Consider the following 26088-nt stretch of genomic DNA (forward strand, 5'->3'; position numbering starts at 1 on the left):
TGTCACCTGCCCTACTCATTTTATTATAGAAGGCAAGAAAATATATTGTTTTCTATTCCTGCATTCCCGTCCAAATCCTGGATAGCTACGGAAGCTTGTCACCGGTGCCCAGCAACAATCTCCAGGTTGCTGTTGTACCGAGTCGAGTAAAGCCACCAAAGGAAATGAAGTCAGAATTCCAGTATATGCTTCCCCTTGTCACCTGCCCTACTCATTTTATTATAGAAGGCAAGAAAATATATTGTTTTCTATTCCTGCATTCCCATCCAAATCCTACATAGCTACGGAAGCTTGTCACCGGTGCCCAGCAACAATCTCCAGGTTGCTGTTGTACCGAGTCGAGTAAAGCCACCAAAGGAAATGAAGTCAGAATTCCAGTAAAGAGCCGTTGGTAAGCTATGCCAATGTGAGGTCAGCGAAGGGCAACCTTCGAGGATAGTGAAAGTAAGTTGCTGATGCCACAGAAACACGTGGCAAGAAAATAAGGAAGTGAAAGTGTGGAGGGAAGTCACGGAAACTACACGATAAGAAAAGATGGTAATATATAATTTTTCATACTCATTATAGAATTGTAATTATAAAAGGAATAGGAGCCAAGGAATTAAGGAGCTCCACACATTAACTTATCCATAGTGCCTGAAAGACTGCTTGGACTGATCTGATATAATGTTAGATATTAGCCTGAATTTTAATTAAGTTGTGGGGGGGGATAGAGCTTGAGCACGAGTTAGAATATTTTCCATGTTAAAATTCAAGACAGAATGCGTCTGACATACTTTGTATAAAGATTGTATATAATGGTGCTTAGAAATTGAGCACTGATTAACTCTATATGGAATAATCGAGTCTGAACATAATAATATACCAGAGATATAGAATTGTTTCATTTAAACATAAGAATTGAAATTTTGGATATCTTAACCTAAAGAGGAGGGGGGGAGTTCAGACTCTCTAGCTTTGAAATTACTACTTAAAGTGTATCTATGCAAGTGTTTATAATAAATGTATTTCTTTATGTCAAAGTTCATGAGTGTTGTTTCTGAGATTGAATTACCACTTATAAAACTTTCAGACCTGAATGAGTGAAGGGGGAAGCAATTTACATAAGAAAGAAAAGGGGGAAGCCATGACTTCACATCACGTGATCCCTTGTTGCTTAGCATTATTTATTTGAGTATCAGAATTTAATTGCCGGCTGGCATAGTCGTTCTAAACAAAATATAAATTTGTTGGCAATGAAATAACTGATATACATGAGGGATAAATAATAACATAAGAATAAAAAGTAAAAGCAGCGGGCAGGGGACGTAACAATGGCACAGTGGACAGGATGTGCTTGAGAGAAAAAAATCATAGAGCACGATAAGTTGGTCTCAATCTCAGACACAGAACTCAATTAAGATTGAAAATTTAATATAGAGATACTGAGTTAGTAATAGAGTGTATCAATCTGAAAAGGTGAGTATGTCCCTACCAACATCGACCAAGATGAGCGACCCAGAGTTTTTCAAAAGCATAAACCTTCAACAAATTTTCCCTCAGTTCTCTGGCGAAGAATCAGACGACGTGGGGGCATTTTTTGATTACATAGAGGAACTTAGGAAAATAGGGCGATGGAGTGACTTCCAGTTGCTTTTTCTGCTCCGCAGCAAGTTGAATGGAAGGGCAAAAAGTTTCTTCTACCCCTTGCCACTATTGAAAAATACGATGGACTACCAGAGGTTCAGGCAAATTCTCATCTCACAATTTTCAAAAACCAAAACCGTGGGACCTAACCTCTGGAAGCTCCAAGGAATAAAACAGAAGGAAAAGGAAAGTGTCCCCAAATATTATAATAGGTTACTCACGTTTGCTAATACACTGAGTGTATTTGAAGATGAGAAACGCCATTTGGACTGGACCGTGTTCCAACTTTTCAGAGTATGCCTAAGATAAGAACTAAAGGAGGCAGCATTTGCAAAGGGGATATCCAACCTAAAAGAATGCCATGATGCCATTATAGAGAGAGAATAACTGCTTGGGGATATCTACCCCGCAGCCACTGTAAGTCACAGAAATGTTGTGAAGGATAGCAAAGAAGATAACAGATGCCCAAGTCAAGGAAGGGAGAGAAAAGGAAGTACAGAAATGTCAGAAAGTGCAGGAAAATATAGAAAGAAACAAAACTGAATCAGTCTGCAAAGTTGTTATTCATGCCTGTAACTTCAACGAAGTTCACTCCTTGGTCAGACAGGAGGTTGAAAAGTTACAACTGCCGCTCATAGAATGACTTGACTTAGTAATCAGTCAGTTAAAGATGAATCCTTCCAACGGTCAGCGTTCTCAAATGGTTCAGGAAGAAAAGGTAACTGATCTCATTCATCGAGAAGTAAAAAGATTGCAACAGCCTGTTCTCGATAGGTTAGAGTCCCTGATGGAAAGGTCAACGGAAATGTCTGCCCAAAGTGGATCAACCTCTCCTTTGTCTTTAGCCGGAGAGGTTAGACGAGATTTCCGCTGAGAGATTCCTAGGTGTTACCGATGTAATAAATTAGGGCACATTGCTTGCGGCTGTTTTACTGCACCAGGAACCTCAAGAGTCAGGCACCACCCTGAGACTACATCTCACATTTGTGCCAAACCAAATGAAAAGGGAGGGAGAAAATTCACAGGGATGACCGTAAAAACAAGAATAGGCAGAATTGATATTGACGCACTCTTAGGCACCGACTCTCAGGTTTCTACAATATCTGAGAACTGCATCAGGGAACTGGGTACCTGCATGAAAATAAGAACTAAGAGATTGATGAAGTCCATTAGACTCTTAGGGATATCCCCCTCTGTGGCTTATGCCCAAAAACGTGTGAGGCTAAAAGTAGAATTGGTAGGATTAGGCCTACATTCCTGGCATAACTTCCTAGTTCTACCCAAGAACTCGCTCACACACGTGGAAATGATTTTAGGTGAGGACTTCTTAAGGAAGCACGGATTCTCTTGTGACTATCCCAAGGCGAGCGTTCAGTTCCGTGGAAGAAAGGATGACCGAACAAAGGATCAGAAGTTCGAATGCCAAGGAGAGGAGGACAAACCCTTGCTCAGCGAGACTCAATGCAGGATGGAGGCAGAACTGAAGAAAGGAAGGGAAGACCCCATGACTGACACTCAATCTAAGATTGACATCATTACAGTTAAGAGAGTAGATAGTAACTTGGTCACAGAAAAGGGGCAAAGCAAGGAGATGGAAATAGAGAATTTTGCTGAAAACAAGAGCACACAGCTGAGCGCACGGCAGGTACATGTCAAAACCCCCTGCATATATCAGGTTACTGCCGAAAGTCAGTGCATATTGGAAAGATCACCCCACCGTGGAAAACTGAGGACTAAAATTTTCTTGGGGAGAAATTCTTGTTATAGTGAGAAAGGGGAAATGAAAAGTAAGAGACAAAGAAATTTTCTCGTAACTCCATTAAGAAAAAATTTTAATTAAAGGGGGGGGGGGCTTTGTTGTGTCAGAAAAAGAGCTGACTCACTATTTGTAAGCCATCTTGTTTCCAACCCAACACACAGTGATGATTAGACCTAAGAATAAGGACATGCTTATGCCTCCAGAGAAAGGGCTAAGAGAGTATTGTATATATGTTCACTCAGAAGTATATCAAACCGACTGAGATTGTTAATATTAAATAAACTTAGGAAATCTGTATTTAGAATTGATAATGTCTGTGTAAAATAAGCAAAGGGAAATTGTGTCTCAGGACCGAAATTGTTATTATGAAATGTGCATAAGAGATCTGCGTATTAGAACCATGTCAAAACAGTTCGGAGTTGGGGTGACCAATTGGCCGTGGCTAAGAGTATGACGTAGTCACCGAGAGAGAGAGAGAGAGAGGGCGCTCGCATTTGTAATATAAGGCTCGGCGTGAGACTCAAACATTCTCTCATTTTCTGTTCTTGTGTTCCCGTCCAAATCCTGGATAGCTACGGAAGCTTGTCGCCGGTGCCCAGCAGCAATCTCCCGGTTGCTGTTGTACCAAATCGAGTAAAGCCACCAAAGGAAATGAAGTCAGAATTCCAGTAAAGAGCCATTGGTAAGCTATGCCAACGTGAGGTGTCGGCGAAGGGCAACCTTCGAGGATAGTGGAGGTAAGTCGCTGATGCCACAGAAACATGTGGTGAGAAAATACGGAAGTGAAAGCATGGAGGGAAGTCACGGAAACTACATGAAAAGAAAAAGATGGTAATGTACAATTTTTCATACTCATTATAGAATTGTAATCGTAAAAGGAATAGGAGCCAAGGAATTAAGGAGCTCCACACATTAACTTATCCATAGTGCCTAAAAGACTGCTTGGACTGATCTGTCTGTGTCAAATAAGCTGGTGCCACTCTAAGCTTTTGCTGAGAAAGGAACCTAACCTTCGAACTGTTTGTCAGGAAGAAGCTAGATGATATAATGTTAGATATTAGCCTGAATTTTAATTAAGTTGTGGGGGGGGGGGATAGAGCTTGAGCACGAGTTAGAATATTTTCCATGTTAAAATACAAGACGGAATGCGTCTGACATACTTTGTATAAAAATTGTATATAATGGTGCTTAGAAATTGAGCACTGATTAACCCTGTATGGAATAATCGAGTCTGAACATAATAATATAGCAGAGATATAGAATTGTTTCATTTAAACATAAGAATTGAAATTTTGGATATCTTAACCTAAAGAGGTGGGGGGGGGGGGGAGTTCAGACTCTCTAGCATTGAAATTATTACTTAAAGTGTATCTATGCAAGTGTTTATAATAAATGTATTTCTTTATGTCAAAGTTCATGAGTCTGTTGTTTCTGAGATTGAATTACCACTTATAAAACTTTCGGACCTGAATGAGTGAAGGGGGAAGCAATTTACGTAAGAAAGAAAAGGGGCGGAGCCATGACTGCACATCACGTGAGCCCTTGTTGCTTAGCATTATTTATTTGAGTATCAGAATTTAGTTGCCGGCTGGCGCAGTCGTTCTAATCAAAATATAAATTAGTCGGCAATGAAATAGCTGATACATGAGAGATAAATAATAACAATGAAAAGTAAAAGCGATGGGCAGGGGACATAACAATCTTGTTCATTCAGAGTCAGTCTCTTCTCATCATCTACTGTGCTTAAACTCTCTTTGATGTCACATTCACAAAGATGATATTCAAGAACTGCTCATTAAATATCCCAACTATATCCTCCACAGCAATTGTCTTTATATCATTTTCTCTAATCAATACAATCCTACCATAATTTTTTTTTTTTGCCTGTTTCATATCAAAAGAACTCCCTAAGTTTGTTTGTTTTTTTTGCTTCATTATATAACTGCTGCTCATACTGCACTTTTGCTACTGTTACCAACTGAGTCACCTTCCTTGCATGTTCTTCGTACTCTTCTTGGAATTAATTATTACCAGTAAACTTTTGTTGCCTCCATAATGCTTTCTTACTCTGTACTGCATGCTTAATCCCATTCATCCATTTCACAGCTACATTATTTAATCTTGGAATACATTTAGACATTGCTTCTACTAGATGGTTTTTAAACATGCATTGATCTCCTTTCAACCCAACTCCTCATTCCATGTTATGACTACAAGCGCTCATGATCATCAGACTTGCAGTCCCACATATACCTTTTCCTCATGGAAGTCTTCATATGGCTAACAACCACCCACGTAATCACTTCATGGTCACTCTCACCAACTGGAGGAGATCTGACACCTCATTTATAATAACATCCTCTGATGAGATGATCAAATCCGAGACCGTTAATCTTCGCATATCCTCTGTTATATACTGCCTGAGATAATTATCCCTCAAATACTCGAGAAATTTATTTTCTTTATTTCCGTTTGCATCTCATAATCTCAATACATATTGCCATAATTAAAATCACCCATAATGATTACCCTTTTGCTATTTGTTTGCTTGCCCAGTTTGCTTATTCGTTTTATGATCACTACCCCTCCACATTGCCAGGCCTGTAGCAACATGTAAGTATTTCATTTTGTTCACCTCTATCGCACATCACTGTCATAAAACCTCTCTCACTATTTCTCCCTTGCAGCTCTACCGTCTATGGACATAACTCCTTTTCTGATAGCACCACATTTCTTTTTACCTTCACAAAAAAAATCATACATTTGCATCTCTAGTCCTGTCAGGATATCCTCTTCATCCAACTATATCTCATTTATTCCAACAATATTTGGATGAACAACGTCAGAAAAAGCTATGATTTCATTTCCCTTGTTTCTGATGCCTCTAGAATTTTATATGTATATTACAGCAGATTTCTGAATCTATGACAAGTTTCATTCGTGCCACTTATTAGATATGTGTTCTTCATGCTTTCCTGAAGCCATTTTTCTCTCATTACCCATCCTGGTACCATGTTCTCCTTACTTCCCATCACATCCCATTCCTGTCTTGTCTAATCACATTTTCACTTCCTCTTTGAGCATTGACTTTTGTCACATTGTGTTCTCCTTTCTCCTGTTTGTCTTGCGCACTTTTTCTCTCATTCTCTACACTAGTGCTACTCACTTATCTATTCATATGCAACAGTTCAATCATTCCTTACTCACACTTCTGACCTTCCACATTTCTTACTTGCTCAGATCTATTTTTTTCACTCATTACTCTTCCTTCCAGCAGCAAAAATTTTTCCTTTGTTATTTCATTTAACATTATTCTTATTATTTAATTTTTTCCCCTTTATAATGAAACTAGTGTAGTAAAACTCTGATATTTATTTTTCCTTTCTTCATGGCAGCTAACACCTGATGTGGGCTGTTGATCATTATTTCTGTCAAATCACTCTGTACACGTGTCCTTCATAAAAATAAGGAAGGACAAGTGTATAAAACTGATTTGACAGAAATAATGATCAACAGTCCACAACAGGTGTTAGCTGCGATGAAGAAAGGAGACAAAAACAAGCAGGCATAGTGAAAGATCAAACATGAATGAAAGAAGTTCTCAATCATATACTATTTTTAGGATGATAAAACTCTTGTAATTTTACATGTGTTTATTATTTGCATTCTTAAACATTTGTTTTCTAAATCTTTGCAGAAAGGGCCAATGGTTCCAGACATTTCATCTGAGGAAGCAAGCAGAAGACTGGATGTATTTGTTGTAAGTCTGTTTAGTTACATATTATATTCTTAATAGCAGTCATTATTTCTGTAAAGCCTGGAATTGTACATAAAAATACCACATGCTTCTTTTCTATCTGATTCATGGAATTTTTTTTTCCCACAAAGTTCGTTTTTTATTTGATTCTCCTCATTGCACACCTAAGCCCCAAAGTGTCTTAATTCTTTCTGTAAAAGTCATCTTCAAAACATAAGGAATGTGCACAATTACTCAAGTATTAATAGTTCCAGCCTTTTGACTAGGAGATGATCTAAAAAAAAAAAAAAAAGATAGCCATTTCCCTCTGCTTCACTGTCCCACATGAAATTTATAGACTCCTCTTTCATGTTGCGAACAGTAACAGTCAGGTGATCTCGTACCTCTTGTTAATTATATTTAATGCACATGTACTCCTTTTCATTCCTCACTGCTCTATTTTTCATTCATGAGATGTACAAATGCTACATATATAGTATGCTACAAAATCCTTTACTATGATGAATAACGTAGTCTTTCATTGGTGGCTGGGTGAGAATGTGTTAGTTCTTTTGGCTGCCATGATGGATACAGTTTCTTACATACAAGACAGCAACAACAGATTGGTACTATTTATTGAAATGCAGTCAATTTCAAGAACTCACACTTATAAGCCGCTATTACTAGAGATACACACACAAAATACCTCCCCTAATACTTATCTTTAAAAAGATAATGTTTATCTTTTTTTTTTTACACTTCTCACATCAATCATCTACTTCTGTCTTCCTATATAAGATTAATGACTTCAGATATTTAATTAGTTTTCTTTCAAGAAAACTGACTTTACCAAAGTAAATATTGATGATATGATGAATTACTAGAATCATTATGATCACTGTAATTGTATGTATCTTTCTATGCTTTAGGTAAAATTTAATGAGTTATGGAAAAGATACGAAACCTACAAAGGAGGTGAAACCCTTTTTGCTTTGGACTCCACTGAATATCCAACTCTTCTTGTTACCAAAAAGGAAGTCAGTTTGCTTCAAAAATTATATGGTCTTTTCAACCTAGTCGACAAGAAAATTAAAGGCTATTGCAATACTCCATGGGGTTCAGTTAATGTAGGGCAAATGACTGAGGAATTGTTGGAATTTCAGAATAAGTAAGTCTCTTTGATATTTTCAAAAACTTCGAATTAATAAGGAGAGATGCTGTTTCTATTTTATAGTTATATTACTTTAAAATGTATAAGTACTTGTTTGATATAGTTAATACCTGAATATTTCCCCTTTCCATGCACTTATTATAGTAAATAAAATCAGTCCAGTCTTGTCTGATTGCTAAAAATTAATATTAATAAATAATATTATTAAAAACTATTTTTTGATAGTTTGTTAGTTACATAAAATATGAATCTCCCAAACTAATTGTTGATATGCATGATATGCATATCAACAATTAGTGAATATCATGCATATCACTGAATATCATGTGAATAATATTCAGTGATATGCATATATGAATAATGATATGCATGATATTCACTATGCATATATTTATTCACTATGATATGCATAGTGAACTATATGCAGCCTGATCAAAGCCTTATACAAATGGAACCATAGCTTCTTTGATTCTGCAAGCCAAATTTCTCCTTATTATTGTCATTATCTATTGTGATGTTCTTACAATGTTAGCAATGTGACCCCCCTAAGCTTCATATCTCTGTCCATCATTACTCCTAGATTTCACATCTCTTCTGCCTCCTTCAAAATTTTGGCATTAATTGTATACCATAGTTCAATAATGGAATACTATGAGTTGGCATAATCAATATAAATATAAAAACAGAGGAAAACTCGCATAATAAAAGTTATTTAATGTAAAATTTTCACCCAAGTGTCATAGGCATTTGCAACCTTGCAACATTAAACCCATCACTTCACTCATGTATTCTTTTGAGATTCTCCTGCAAAACCACAACATCTGCTCTACTTCTCATAGTTCTATATAATTTTGATTCATCAGAAAACAGCTGTATATCTCTAATTAAGCCGGTCCCAGTGCCATTAACGTACAAGTTAAACAATGATGATTCCAAAACAGTTCAATCACTATGGCACATCAGTGACCTTCCACTGATACACCACTGATATACATCTTCCTTATGCAGTGAATTTGTCACCTTGTTGTAATACCCAAGCAAATGGCTAAAGATTGACCTCCCCAACAAACTCATGATGGTCAACATAAAGAATATTGCTATTATCAACCCATTTCTGAATCCTTCTCCTCACCAAACTCTAATACCTCGACAATAACTCTGGTCACACAGAGCAGTCATTTTTAGCCTCAGCTTTTTTTCCATCCATGTGAAAGGGAACAGTTTTTCCTATTCTGCTCCAGATTCACTCTGTTACAAGAATATTAACAGATCAACAGAAGATGCTGTTAATTACTTAGAGCATCCCTTCCAAACATGTGGTGATATATTGTCAAGTCCTACTGCCTTATTAATATCAGGTTTACATAATACCTCCTGTTCATTCACCATCAGTCCCTCTTCTGCCATACATTCTACACTCCAGTTACTCATGATGTTGCCTTCAAGAGGATAAAATACAACTGAGAAACTGATCATTGAATACTTAAACTATATCCTCTGCATCAGTTACCTGTCTGCCAGTGCCATCATCTAGCATCATCCTCTAAATAGTTATTCTTTCTTCTACTTGCCACATATTGCTAGAACTCAGGCTTTTTCTTAGCTGGACTGGTTCATTTCTGCTCATACTGCACTTTTTCTGTCTTTACTAACTGAGTCATCTTCCTGGCCTCCTCTTTGTACTCTTCTTGCAATTGATTATTACCAACATTGATCTTGTGTTGTCTACACAGTGCCTTCTTCTTCTTCTTCCTGATTTCATTCTTAATATCTTCATTCATCAATTTTACTCCTATGTTATTTAGCCTTTTCTTTTAGAATTCACTCAGATATTACTGCTGTTAAATAGCTCTTGATCAATACCCAAGCTACATCTCTCTCTCTCTCTCTCCTTTCTACTCAACTCATCTTTCCATGCTGTACATCTCAGTTGTCTTGTAAGCTTTTTGTTGAAGCTTTTTTTTTTTGTTAATAAAAAAAAAAATCTTGGTCCTCAATTTTATCTCTTGCTCTGTATAGTGTAAAATATTTACTATACTGTCATTCTCAAAAAAACATTTTGCTGATTTCAGTTCTAGAGAGCAAGTTTTTCATATTGTCTAGCCCATTGGCCACTAAAGTTGCAAAGTGGGCCATAATTTTCACCATTCTTAGATAGCTTATTGTAAAAAGTGTTAGCTGAGAAAACTGAAAAAAAATTATAGAGCATTGAAATACTGTGAAGCAAGTAAAAGAATAAATAATAATAATCTTGTATGAAATGATGCAAGCATGTGATCTTCAGAAAAATATTTAAGTACTGTATAACCATTTCCATTTTGCTAGTGCACATCATTCACTTGGAAATAACACTTCATAAATGTGAGAAAATACAGAAGTGTACAAGCAAGGGGTATCAGCATAATCAGCCTCCTTGGAGTAAAAAATCTCATTATGTGAAATTATTATTATTATTATTATTATTATTTCCTGACCTCCATGGAGTCACAAGACACGTTGTGGAAGGTCAACTATTATTATTACGGGTATCTCCATAGAGTCAATAGACTCATCGCAGGAGACCCAAACTATCAAAACAATATCTGTCATATCTCTTCTTGAATTCATTTACAGACGAAGAGCTCACAACTAAGTCAGGGCAATGAATTCCACTCATTCACCACCCTCCAGGCAAAAAACCTTGTTCTGACACCCTTGTTAACCGCACTCTTCTTTAATTTCCAGGGATGACCTCTTGTTCTTCCATCACTATCACACAGCTGAAACATTTCCCCTGCATCAATCCTATAAAAACCTTTCAGTAATTTAAACGTTTCTATCATATCCCCTCTTCTCCGCTTATCAACCAACCTCTGAAATCCATAAGCTCTCAATCTATCAATGTAGGGAGCATTTTTTACATCACTTACCAACTTAGTCACTCTTCTCTGAACACTCTCCACAGTCTCCTCATCTCCAAGGAATCCAGGTGACCAGACCTGAGCACAGAAATCCAAATATGGAAGTATCAATGCTTTATAAAGGGGAATAATAACCTCTTTATCTCTGGATGTCAGTGTGTTCCTCAACAACCAAGTAATCCTATGCGCAATCTTGGTCACCTTAGCAATGTGTCCTCTGAACTTCATCTCCCTATCTACCAACACCCCTAAGTCCCTAGCCTCATCAATCTCTTGGAGTACTGTTCCATCAATGTAGTGCACAGCTGGTAATCTTTTAATCCCAAAATGCATGACTTTACACTTTTCCACATTGAACTGACATCCATTACCTTTTGCCCATTCTACCAGCTTATTTAAATCATCCTGCAAACTTTCAACATCAGCTTGATTTTTTATTGCGCTACCCAACTTTGCATCATCAGCAAACAACTGAATATCTTCCTGTCAGCCATATTCTATATCATTTATATACAAATTAAACAACAATGGCCCAAGCACAGAACCCTGAGGCACACCACTGGTCACCTGCCTCATCCTAGACTCGGCTCCTCCATACACCACCTTCTGGCATCTTTCCCTGAGCCATTCTCCTATCCATATCACCAATTTAGTATCCATTCCTATCTGCTCCAGTTTGCATAACAATGTTCCATGGGGTATTCTGTCAAAAGCCTTAGCAAAATCCAGAAGTATCACTGTGTAGCCATTTCCTTTGTCCAACTCAGATGTCATTCTATTATGAAAAGTTAATAGATTGCTAAGGCAGGATCTACCTTTAACAAAACCATGTTGGCCTCTATAGAGTATCATATCCTGATCCACCCATTCTTGAATTTTGTCTTTAACCAACTTTTCCAATACTTTTACCACTACTCCTGAGATGGTGATTGGTCTGTAATTAACTACCGCAGTTTTAGAGCCACCCTTATGCAAAGGAATCACTTTGCCTAACTTCCACTGCCTAGAGACCATACCAGAATTCAAACTTAAATTAAATATCCAAGTAAGAGGGGTTGACAATTCATTTGCACATTCATGCAATACCCGAGCTGATATTCCATCTAAGCCTACAGCAGTGTTTGTATTTAAATTTTGCAATATATTAAATACCTCTGATTTCTTAGCTTCAATTCTCACATTAGTTATTGCTACAGGTACAGAGATATCCTCACCTGGGTGATAGACTTTTGAAAAGTGATCACTCAGTAACTCGACTATTACATCTGATTTTGTCACCTCAATACCATCAGCACCCACTAAAGTTATCCTTCCGAAGTCATTCTTCCTTTTGCTTGCCACATAGCAAAAGAACTCTTTGGGATTACCCTTGATCTCTTTGGCTAAGGTCTTCTCATAATCTGATTTAGCTTTTCTTACTATGCTGGTAACCTTCCTAGCTTGAGCCTTGTGCTGCTCATGGGCGTACTGATTGCATTTCTCCTTGTACATTCTCCATAACATTTTCTTTTTTTGCAGATCAAGCTTGATACTACTGCTCATTGATCTAACGCCTGCCTTGTTTGTCTTCCTGACCATGGGGACACAATCTGATATTGCTTTCCTCAGATACCCGCTGATTTTATCCCATGCACTGCTAACATCTTTCCCCTGCAATATGTTCTGCCATGGGACTGCTGCAAGCTCACTCCGAAGCTTGTTATAATTGCCTAACCTGTAGTTCCGTATATACCCCATCTTAACAGAAAAATCTACAGATTTCGCAACCTTCCAAGTCAATACCACATGATCGCTTTCACCAATTGGAGGTAACATGGACACCTTACTTATGCATATATCCTCTGAACCAATAACCAGGTCCGACACTCTCACACCACGTGTCCCTTCAGTTATGTGCTGTTTCAAGTAATTATCTCGTAGAAGATGTATGAACTCCATTTCCTTTTTGCTACATGATATTTCCTCCTTCCAATTTGTATCACCATAATTAAAATCCCCCATAATAATCACTAAACCTGCACTCATTGCACTAATTTGCTGATGCATGAATATCCCCTGTACTCCCTGGCCTATAGTAGCATCCTACTGTATATTTGGGTGCATTGGTCACTGTTTCGCACCAGACTGCCTCAAATGAACTCTCATTCACTTGTCTATCATCTTGATATACTACTTTCTTTGGCTGCAACACATCAGCTATCATCAACAGTACTCCTCCCCCCTGTTCCATCTTCTCTATCCTCCCTGAAAATACTGTACCCATCACATTCAATTCCAGTGACCACATCTTCTACTGACAGCCAAGTTTCACTAATGCCTACAACTTTTGGTGAGATTGCACTGAGTAATGCCAAAAATTCTTCTCTCTTATTTCTAATGCTTCTTGCATTGGTATGCAAAAATTGCAGATTCCCTCTAGATCTTGTACCGGCTTTAGAACTAATATATAAGTCACTAATTTCAGTAGTCCCATGCCGATTTTTATCCCCTCTCTTCTGCAATTTATTATGTGAATAAGGATCAATAAATATACAATCAGTGCTAAAGTTTCTCTCTCTTGCACTCAACCTTTTCAATATTAGTTTCCCTGCCCAATTACTTCAACTTGTTCAGAAACAGTAACTTCTTCAATCGCTTATGTCCTTCCATGTTCAGATGCAGCCTACCTGTAGCATACAACTGTCTTTTTCCTTCAAACACACTCCAAACATCAACAAATTCCAGACCTTTTTTTTGCACATTCTTGCACTAGTAAACATAAAGTCTATTACGCCACTGCTTAGAGTCATCCACAGTCTGCACATTAACCATCCTGTCAGGCAATGCATTCCATGTTTCTACATGGAATGCATTGCCTGATTTTATTTTATCTCTTTTACTCACCCCCTCCTTTTGCAACTTCTAGGGATGACCCTCTTGTCCTTGCTCCTTTCCCTCTTTCTACCATATGAAAAATCTCTCCAGTGTTAATATGATAATAACAATTCAGTAGCATAAATTTTTCTTTCTATCTACTAAACTCTGCAGTCCACATGCCTTCAGTCTATCCTCATAATCAATGTTGTACAGTCATTGCAGAAAGGAGCAGTTAAAGAGGTGATTGTTGTGGCAGGAACAAATTATTTAAAAGGAAAGAAATATGCAGTTAGAGAAGATATGAAATAGTTGTTGAAAGAAACAAAAACGAAGAGAAAGAAAGTAAAGATAGTGAATCTCCTACCTCAGTAGGATAGAATAGAGTTGAGAAGAAGGGCCATGATTGCTAACAAGTCAATGAGAAGATTGTGTAGGAAGAATGGTGTGCAGTTTATAGATGTATGGAGTGAATTGATGGACACAAGGACTTGTATATGTCTAATAGACTGCACTTAAATGGTTCTGGAGTTAGGTGCTTGGAGAAAGTGTTGTTCAGTGAGATGTTAGAAGTGTAAAACTAGAGAAACTAGAGATATTAAGGAGGATGCAATCAAGTATGTGTCTGGCCATCCCTGGGATAAATGAGTGTGTACAGAAATGATTATGCATTGCTGAATGCAATTTCATAGATTTCATTTTTGAATGGGTTTGTGATGACATGCTAGAAGTATTAAGAATGATGGAGAGGAATATTTGGCATTGGGCAACTTGATTTGCTCAAAAATTATAGGCATCAGTGAGACCTGGTTGACAGAAAATGATATATTTACAGGGAAAGAATATAAAGGGTATTGTATTTTTAGGGAAAAAAAAGAGGCAAATAAGACAGGAGTGGGGTATTGCTGATGATAGCTGAAGAACTACAACAGAAAGAACAATTTTCTTATTGTTCTTTCTGGGTGAAAGAACAATAAGAAAATATTGTGTGATATATCTAACATGTCTAGATCATGAAGATAGTTAGCAAACACATCATATACATAGTATAAGACTGTTGAATATGTTATTACGATATCTTGAGTGTTTGTTTTTATTAAGTTCTGTACAAAAATTTATTACTGTGTGGTGGGGAAGGGGAAATTGGGATCTATTGAAATCTAATCTAGTTATTGTATATTTTCCCCTTGTATATATTTCCTGAAAATAACATGAATGCATGGCCAATTTGAATTTCAGACAGTTAGTTTCTATTCCTTGGTTAAGTGTATTTTTGTATGTTGCTGCTAAGATATACTAAAAATATTGTATGATATATCTGACATATCTAGATCATGAAGATAGTTAATTAATCAGATATTTTAGGACTAGAAATTTGTTTTACTAAGATGAAAATCTCTGTCAGTGGTATATTATCAGTAATGAAGTGCTTACCATGTGAAAATAAATTGTTTTGTGAAGTAAGGAGAGTTTTCTATGGTGAATCTCAGTTGCAGACTTTTCTTGCAGCACACAAAAAATTTGATGATGTTCCTCATCTCTGTCTTTGAATTTCTTCAAAACCCTCTAACATGTCTTTTTATATATACTAAAAGGAAAAGTACAAATTATTACAATTTGATGAAACATGGGGTTTAAAGGGTTTTAAGATATGTTCTTTCTTGTTTTTATATCAGTTTTTTATTATTATTATTATTATTATTATTATTATTATTATTATTATTATTATTATTATTCAGGCCTGCATGGAGTCAAAAGACTCATTGTGGGAGGTCCTTCCTAAGAAACACAAAGTCTATCAAGACTCATCGAGGGGGAGGTCCCCCCCCTAAGAAACATAAAGTCTATCATACCAATCCTTGAACTCATTGACTGCTCTCACCATCCATCAGACAATGCATTCCATGGTTCAACCGCCCTCCATGCAAAGAAACTACTCTCACCCTCTTGCTAATGGTTTCCTTTTGTAACTTCCAGGGATGCCCTCTTGTCATCACTCCTTCCCGCTGTTCAACCAAGCGAAAGAACTCCCCAGTGTCAACCCTGTAACCACCTCTCAACAGTTTAAAAGTCTCAGTCATATCACCTCTCCTTCTATCCACCAAACTCTGCAGTCCACATTCCCTCAGCCGATCCTCATAACTATCATCGTGCAGTCCTGAAACCATCTTTGTTATCTGCCTTTGTACCCTTTCCACAGTTAATTTATTCCCTTCAAATCCTGGGGACCAAATCTGAGAACAATAGTCCAAGTGTGGTCTGATCAGAGTCTTATAAAAGCGGAATGATAACTGTTTTATCTCTGCAGGTCAGTGTCCTTCTCATTATTGCAGCAATCCTCTGTGTTACCTTTACCACCTTTGCAATATGTCCCCTAAATTTCAGGTTTCTATCAATCATCAACCCCAGATCTCTTGTCTCCCCTACTTCCTATAGTATAGCTCCTACAATAGAGAATGCAGCATCCATCCCATCGGTGTTTCCCAAACCTCAAGACCTTACATTTAGCTGCATTAAACTGATATCCCCATTCATTTTCCCATCTATCTAGCTTATTCAAATCCTCTTGCAGGGCTGCCACATCTATACTATTACTAATAATCCTTCCCAGCTTCACATCATCTGCAAACAACTGAATATTCCCTTGCAATCCACTGACAATGTCATTGATATAAAGGTTAAACAATATAGGTCCCAGTACCCCACTTGTAACCCTCTGCCTCCTTGAAACTGCCCCACCATACACAACTCTGATACCTATCGGACAGCCAATCCTGAATCCAGTTAACCAATTTGACATCCAGACCCATGTGCTGCAACTTAAATATCAGTTTATCATGTGGCACCCTGTCAAATGCCTTTGCTAAGTCTAAGAAAATGGCAGTATATGCCTTTCCCTCATCTAATGTTCTTGTAACTTTATTATAAAAGGCTGGCATATTGCTAAAACAAGAGTGCCCTTTCACAAATACATGTTGACTCTCATGGATAACATTGCCCTCATCTGCCCAATGCTGTATACGGTCCTTCACTACTTTCTCCAAGATCTTACTAACTACTGATGACACACAAACTGGCCTGTAATTAGACACTTCCAGTCTGCTACCACCCTTATGCAATGGCACTATCTTACCTTCCTTGTATTCCATGGGCACCTTTCCTGCAGCCAGGCTTTCATTGAAAAGCCAGGTTAAAGGCACTGTCAGTTCTCTAGCACATTCAAAACTTGTGGTGAAATACCATCATTTTTATTCTAGATAAACACCAAAAACAAAAATCATTTTAAAGTAATTTATTAGAATTTAATATTTATTAGAACTGATTTATTAGAACTTTACATTCCCCTTCATATCTAAGGTAATAATTATTATTATTATATGACTCCTCTAAGGAGTCCAAGGGCTCATCAAGGGAGGGGAGTCACTCCACAATCACCATCACCACCACTAATATTTTCACAGACAATCCCAAACATCCATGCCCATGGTGGGATTCAAACCTGCAGCCTTTTGGCTGGAGAGCAGATATGCTAACCACTCGGCCAACCAGGCCAGCAAAAAGAAAACCTCCTTGGCGGGATGGGATAATTTAATTGAACACGGTGAGGTTTTAGTTTTTTGGTCATTTCTTTTTTGCTAAGATGTAATTGTAAAAAACACACACACTTTTTTTTTTTTGAGATTTAGTAGGATTCTGATATCTGTAATTTGTTGTGTAGTGTATATTTTTAAAGAGTCATTTTTCTGTTATTTTCTGTTTGATCCGTAATGAATGGTTTCATACTTTTGTCTGCTTTACAGCAATCTCTCGATTAATGCACCTTCAATTAGTGCATTTTCGATTTGTGCATCATTTATTTTTTCTATACCCAAATTCGATTAGCGTGCCTATATACATCTTAAAAATAAATGTTACAGATTTAAAAATTTTTTATCTATACATTTTTTATTTCTAACTATTTTAAAAAATCACTAACCAGGATGAAATAATTTATTTACCAATTTAAAACATTTTGCAAAGTTATAATTTAATGTTGTACTACACTATTTCCATGTACTATGTTCCAAATTTACCACCAAAATATAGGTCATCTACTAATTTCATAGCACTTTTATTCTCATATCTCGTGGCTCCTTTGCAATTGTTTTCCTTACTTTTTTTAAATATTTTACCAACCTTTCATCATGAGTAAAAGAATTAGTGAGCAAAAAAGTGAAGGTGTGAAAATGATTCGAAAAGTAATCTCATTGGAAGAAAAACTTGAAAAATATAGAAAAATGAACAAGGCAAGTCCTGAGTAAAGATAAAACAAGAACACAAAAATTGGTGAGTTCAAATATAAGAGCAATTTTATGCAAAGCTGCTGAATACAAATAGAAAGGTAAGGCTGCTTCAAGTTCATCATGCACGCACTTGAAATCAAAGTATTATAATGATTGAATTAGAGAATTCTTTCTACATGGATTGAAGATTGTAACCAAAAACAGATCCCGCTAAGCACTGTCCTTATTAAATCAAAAGCATTAAGTCTCTTTGCAGCCTTGAAAGATAGGGTTGTCAATGATGGAAAAGAAGAAGAATTCTACACTAGTGCTGGGTGGTTTGAGCATTTCAAGAAGAGAAATAGCCTACGTAATGTTCTAATCACAGGCAAAGGTGCAGATAAGGAGATGGTTGCAAATTATCCAGAGATTTTGAAGAAACTTGTGGAACAAGAGGGGGTGGGGCATTTGTGACTAACAAATAATTAATGTTGATGAAACAGGCCTTTTTTGGAAGTGAATGGTTTCCAAGACTTTCCTGGCCAAATCAGAGAAATCTCAGCCTGTTATAAAGTCGGAAAGTCGAACAAAATTACTGCCTAGCAATATGTGAGCCATTTGGAAGCACCTTCTAAAATCATTTGCACATTGTGCAAATGATTTTAGAGGCTTTTCAAATGAATCTAAGTTACAAATTAAAGATATCAAAAAATATATATTTGGTTTAATCCATTATCTATTTGGATAATGGGTTGAACCAAGTACAGTGGTGCCTCGTAGTTCATATTTAATTTGTTCCAGAAACCCATTCGAACTATGAATCGTTCGAAGTCCGAATCAAGATTTTACATAAGAAATAATGGAAAGCGAAATAATCCGTTCCCATATCCAAAAAATTTTCAATAATTTTTTTTATTTTATCTATTTTAGGTTTTTTTAATGTTAATAACTTAGAAAAAATTAAAGAAAATAATCTTAGCATCAAAGCTGTATAACTGAGAGGAGACCTCCACATAGCCTTTAAAGGAATGCAGAGAACCGACTAGGGCTTCTGACCTAATGTCCAATCCTCACCTTCTCGTGGTGCACCCTGTGGGGTATCTACTTGGATACCGAATGAACGAGGATGGACTGGCAATTTGGGATTTAGCCGACCAAATTGTATTCTTATTGGCTTAAACCAATATAGGAAATAATGGTACAACATGACGAAAATTCATGCCGGCTGGGTCGTCGCCCGGTTAAACAAGGCCCCCGTTGTTTTCGCCAGGAAACCAGGGCGGACAGTGAAAAGTCAGCTACTCGAACAAATCTGAAAACAAACCCCAACTCAACATCACCAGAGTTAAAGATCGGTACTATCAACGTAAGAAGCCTGAATGGCAAAGAAATGGAGCTAGCTGAGGAATTAGATAAGTACCAGATCGACATAATAGGGGTGACTGAAACAAAAAAGACCAAAACTGGTGAGATCTTTCTGAGCAATAAATACAAAATGTTATATTCAGGCATTGACAATCAAGGAAAAGAAGGAGTAGGCATAGTATCCAACACAAAATACGAGGCTAATCTTCTTGAATGGCAGTCAGTCTCAAGTAGAGTAATGTGGGCAAATATGAGAATGGGGAACTAGACAATGAGGCTTATTTGTGCCTATGGTCCCACAGAAGGTTCTACTAAGGTTGAAGTGGAGTAATTTTTTGAGGCTTTAGAAAAAGCAACTGACACAATGAAAAATGAAAAGTTGGTCCTTGTTGGGGATCTAAATAGCAGAGTGGAAATGATTGTGAGACATACAAAATTATTTTGGGAAAATTTTGAGAAAAGAGCAAAGCTAATAATAATGGCAAATATCTGTTGGATTTCTGCTCAGGACATAGACTGGTTATTACTAACACCATGTTCCAACATAAAAATGTGCACAAATTCACATGGAGAGAAGAGGCTAGGAATAAGAAAAGTCTCATTAACTATGTTATTGTTGATAGTGATGTTTTCTCCCTGGTGCAGGACACCTGAGTGTACAGAGGATTTGAAATTGGAAGTGATCACTATTTAGTCTTGAGCAAGATAAAATTGAATTTCATACTGAAAAGACAAACATGTAAGAAAGTTTTAAAGCGAATAAAAGTTGAGCAGCTCTCAGATGTGAACTGTAGACTAAAATACACAAAGATTATTGAAGAAAAAATGAAAGAGTTTCAGAACAGGAATCAAACCTTGGAGATTCAGTGGCAAACTCTGAAGAAACCATTGATTGATTCTGCCAGAGAGGCATGTGGTGAGGTTGTCTGTAAGGATAAAAAAATCAGAACTCCCTGGTGAACACAGGAAGCTAAAGAGGCAGTGAAGGAAAAGAAGAAAGCATATCAAAAGTTCCTGTCAAATAAGTCAGCATGTGCTCTTAGAGATTATAGAGACAAATGCAAGAATGCTAAACACTGTGTAAAACTAGCTAAACAAAAATCATGGGAGGACTTTGGCAAGAATATAGAAAATAAATATCAAGAAGGTGGCAAAATATTCTGGAGGTTGTTGAAGAAGCTTAGGAATGGAGGAAAGAGTGCTGTAAAAGGAGTTAGAGATGATAAAGGTGATATGAAAAAATGGGAGAAAAAGATATCCTTGAAGTATAGAGTAACAACTTTGAAAAACTGCTAAATGAAACAAGCAGTGATGACAGCACAGTGGTAAAAAATACTGACCAGGCATGCAGTCAGGAATACATATCCATACTTGAAGTAGAAAAAGCCATCAAAGGCTTGAAATGTGGAAAGGCAGCAGGAGTAGATGATATTCGACCAGAAATGCTGAAGTATGGTGGTATAAGAGTCTTACAGCGGCTGCGCTGCATAGTTCAGAAAGCCTGGACAGAGGGACGAATTCCCGATGATTGGAGTAGAGCTCTCATAGTACCCATATATAAAAAGGGAAATAAAACTGCATGTGAGAATTACAGAGGTATTTCCCTACTGAGTGTTCCTGGCAAGATCTATGCAAGTATACTTGAGAAACAGTTGAGAAGAATTGTGGAAGAAAAGCTTGGTGAAGAACAAGCTGGATTCAGGCCAAATAGAGGCTGTCAGGATCAGATCTTTACTTTACGACAAATAGTCGAGAAAGCATGGGAATATAACAAAGATCTGTATTTAAGTTTTGTCGATTTGGAAAAGGCATATGACAAGGTGCCAAGAGAGAAGCTATTCAATACGCTGCAGTTATATGGTGTCAATGGGGCATTATATCAGGCAATACTTAGTCTTTATTTGAGTTGTAAGTCAGCAGTTAGAATTGAAGGAAGTACAGGAAGATGGTTTAATGTTAAATCTGGTGTGAGACAAGGATGTACATTATCCCCTCTGTTATTCATTATCTATATGGATCACATTATGAAGGAAAGTGGTATTAAACATGATATCAAAATTGGAGATGTTAATGTCAGCTGTTTGCTTTATGCAGATGCTGTTATGCTTCTAAATAAATCCGCTACAAGTCTGCAAGATTCTCTGGCTAAATTGAATAACTGTTGTAATAGATATGGTATGAAGGTCAGCAATAAAAAGACAAAGACAATGAAAATAGGCAGAATCATTGAAAATGTCAACTGTGTTGTGAATGGAGAACCTGTGGAACAAGTAAAACATTTCAGCTGTTTAGGCACGATTTTTACTGAAGATGGTAAATTAAATATAGAAATAGACAATAGAATCAGCAAAGCTGGTATGGTAGGAAGTCAGTTGAATAAATTCATATGGAATAAGAGAGAAATTAGTCGGAACACTAAATTAGCTGTATACAAGACAGTGTTCAAACCAGTTTTAACTTATGGATCTGAGAGTTGGGTCAAAAGTAAAACACTTGACCAAAGACTAGAGACCACAGATATGAGAGTCCTGAGAAAGATTATAGGCATGAACAGATGGCATCAATGGCAATATCATATTAAAAACGAGGATATTAGGATGAACTTGACATTGTCGGCATCCAGGAATGCGTTAGCAGAGCTAATCTCAGGTGGTATGGTCACTTAAACAGAATGGGCGAGTAAAGATTAGCAAAACAAGTGTTCACTGCCAGGTTGGTAGCATAACGACCCAGAGGAAGACCAAGATATAGGTAGATTGATACGGTACAAAGTGCCTTAGACCATAGAAATATAAGATCTGTTAATGTTGGAGTCTTGACAAGTAACAGACTGATTTGGAGGAAAATTGTAGATAGGAAATTAATAATGATGTAATTTTTTTCATGTAGTACTATCATATCCTGTACACCCCTTGAGGATACATGGCAGGAATTTGATGATCATGATAATGAACTTATATTTATTTTATTAATTTTGATTATTATAACATAAAAATAATAGTGAAGAATATTTTTTTAATATAAAAATCACAAAGATGAAAATAATGCTCCCATTGTTAAGCGTCTTCTTTCTGCTTCTTAGCTGGAGTTGAGAATGCTGATTCACATTCTCTTTTTTCTGCAGAGAAGAATCTATTTAATATTGTTTGGCACTGATGATTTTCTTTGATATTTTTAAAATAACCCATCACGTTGTCATCGAATAAGTTGATATTCCTGGTCACTACTGTCTTATTAGGGTGCAATTTTTCCACAATAGCTTGTGTTCTAACCCAAGCAAAGAACAAATTTTGCAGGTCAGCATTGGAAATGCATCCTTTGGCATCTTTCTCTTCTATAAAAATTTCTTTTTCGTGAGTTCGGTTTTATGATCATCTATGAACTCCTCTACATTCTCATCACTGACCTCTAATCCTATAGCTTTACCCAAAGACACTATTTCATTTACAACAGACTCTTCTTCACAGCTTACTACTTCACTGACTGAAATACAATCTGGCCAGAGTTTTTTCCAAGCAGAAATCATTGTTTTAATAGAAACTTCTTTCTTTGCCTTATCGACGATCCTTAAGCAATGAAGAATGCTGTAATGCTCTTTCAAAAATTCTTTAAGAGTCAGTTCTGTGGCATTGGTTATTTTAAAGCACTTTTGAAACATAGCCTTAATATACAGTTTTCTGAAGTTTGAAATCACTTGCTGGCCCATGGGTTGTATGATAGAAGTGATATTGCGTGGCAAAAACTTTATCTTGATGAAACTGAATTCACCAACTAAATCCTCTTCTAAATTTGGGGGATGAGCAGAAGTATTGTCCATCACTAGAAGCACTTTTAATGGTAGATTTTTTTCAGTAAGATAAGCTTTTACAGTGGGAGCAAATTCTTCATAAATCCACTCAGTGAAAAACTCTCTGGTAAACTTCTGGAAACAAAGACTTCTGGGAATGATGAGGAGGACACTGAGGTGCAGAAGTAGGGAGATTCTTGTTCCATTGTATAAGGCTTTGATTAGGCCACACATGGACTGTTGTGCCCAGATTTGGTCACCTGGTTTTCAGAAGGATGAAGAGATGTTGGAAAGGGTCCTAAGGCGACTGCTAAGGTAGTTTCTGACCTCTGGAATGTCGAGTATGAGGAAAGATTGAAAAGATGTAATTTGCAGAGTCTAGTGGAGAGAATGAAGAGGGGAGATATGATAGAGACCTACAAGTTGGTAAGGGGTTGTTATAGGATCAATGGTGGAGAAGTTCTACAGCGAATAGTGGGAGATCAGGGGAGAACCAGAGGTCATCCCTGGAAACAGTATAAAGAGGGTGTGAGTAGGGGAGTGAGAGGCAGGTTTTTTTCGTGCAGAGTTGTGAATGATTGGAATGCCTTGCCTGAGAGTGTGGTGTCTGCAAGGAGTTTGAATGTGTTTAAGACCCGGTATGATGAGATGTGTGTGAGATAAAAGGACCTCCTAGATGAGTCTTTGACTCCATGAGGTCTTGTTTAATAATAATAATAATAATAATAATAAACCATGCTTTCGTGTTGGCCCTCCACATAACGCTGAATTTGCTCTTTATGACATTGTTCTTTCTAAAAACGCATGAATTTTCAGAATGGTAAATGAGCAAAGGCTTTATCTTACAGTCTCCACTAGCATTACCACAAAGCAGCAAAGTAATTCTATCTTTCATAGGTTTATATCCCTGTGCCGTCTTTTCTTCTTTTGTGATATAGGACCTTTTTGGCATTTTTTTTCCAAAAAAAGACCTGTTTCATTGCAATTAAAAACTTGTTGAGATACAAATCCCTCACTATCCACGTACTCCTTAAAGGTTTTTACAAATTTGTCTGCTTCTTCTACATCCGCACTCTCAACCTTTCCGTGCATGACAACACTATGGATCCCAGTTCGTTTTTTGAATTTATTGAACCAGCCTCTACTTCCTTTAAACTCCCCATTTTCAGTACTGGTCTCAGGTGTGTGTTTCTTGTTCACTATGCAGATGTTTGGCTTTCTCACAAATAATTCTCTCAGTAATAAGTCATCACATAATCGCTTCTCGTTTATCCACACTAAAAGGAGTTTTTCCATCTCTTCAATAACATGTGATCTCCTGGAGGTCAATGTTGTCACACCTTTAGCCACATTTGCTACTTTTTCCTTATTCTTAAGAATGCTACTTATTATTGACTTTGACATTTTAAACATCGTTGCCAGATCCGTCAAACGTGTACCGCATTCATGTTTCATGATAATTTATTTTTTCATATCAGTTGTCGATACTACAACTTTTCTTTTAGGTTTTGTTCTTTCTACATTTTTGGATGCCATGGGCAATAAAAAAAATGCCAAAAACAGTTAAAAATTCTCTACACAAACATGTCACACAATGACTAGGCTGTGTAAAGTAAGGGAAAACAGGGTGAGTGAGGGAAATTAGTGGGGGAGAAGCATGGCCAATGGTATGCCAAAACTGTCTAATGCTATATGACTCTGAGTTCCTGGACTATAGTTCGAACTTAGAAATACTGTTCAAACTACGAATCAAATTTCTTGCGTTCTCATGCATTTGAACTCTGGAATGTTTGAAGTTAGAAGTGTTCGAAGTATGAGGCACCACTGTATATAATTTCTTGGTAATCTTTGATTTATCATATAACCAAGTGAAAAACTTTCAACAGCTATGAATCTAAGTTAACTAAATATCATTCTGAGAAATTGAATGATTCTGACCTGCTAAATTTAGAAGCACATTGTTAAGTTCTGAAGAATGTGAAGAAAATTTAATCACTGACAAGTCCAAAAAGATTTCATAGAAATAATTTGAAAATATTTTCGTACAATCGAAGTTTTTAAGCAGCAATGCTTAGAGGCTGATCCTGATGAAGAGAGAGAGAGAGAGAGAGAGAGAGAAGCAGTAAAATTTGCAGAAGTAGTAGAAGAGGCAATAAGGCCATACCATCAGTTGTATGAAAAGAAGAAACAGAATGCCTGCCAAACTCCGTTTGCTCAATTCTTTGTTAAGAAGTAGAATAATATATTTATATTCTGAATATGTTTGATTGTCTTTCAGCTTTTCTGGAAAACCTCATTAAAGGTTTTCCTTTAAAGAGACCCTGAGATATTCCCTAATTCTTTTATAAAAAGAAAAAGAAAATTAAGGGTCATAAAAGAAATTTGAGGAACGAATTATACTTTTTCCCATAGGTTATTATATTCGATTAGTGCGTTTTTGATTAATGCGCCTGTTTTAAAGAACGCATTAGACGCATTAATCGAGGGACTGCTGTAGTTATATATTAATTTATTATATATTAAGTAATATATAATAATATATATTTTTTGCTATTGTGTATATGTTTTTTAATGGTAATATTTCCCTACGTGGAATGTTGCTCTTTGGAGATTTGAATTTTATCAGAAT

At 36.8% G+C, this 26088-nt stretch overlaps 1 protein-coding gene across 1 annotated transcript in view; it reads left to right on the plus strand.

Moving 5' to 3' along the window:
* Window positions 1–26088, plus strand: part of LOC150095635 (dynein axonemal heavy chain 8-like) — a 2108518-nt gene that overhangs the window by 548618 nt on the left and 1533812 nt on the right. Inside the window, exons 24-25 of the mRNA XM_090409931.1 lie at window positions 7083–7145; window positions 8051–8289. Coding sequence (XP_090266057.1) covers window positions 7083–7145; window positions 8051–8289 — 302 coding nt within the window. The remainder of the gene's footprint in view (window positions 1–7082; window positions 7146–8050; window positions 8290–26088) is intronic.

This window comes from Typopeltis vanoorti, chromosome 20 (genome assembly GCF_054136105.1).
Source record: "Typopeltis vanoorti isolate ZY-2024b chromosome 20, IOZ_Tvanoo_1.0, whole genome shotgun sequence".
Classification (NCBI taxonomy): Eukaryota; Metazoa; Arthropoda; class Arachnida; order Uropygi; family Thelyphonidae; genus Typopeltis; species Typopeltis vanoorti.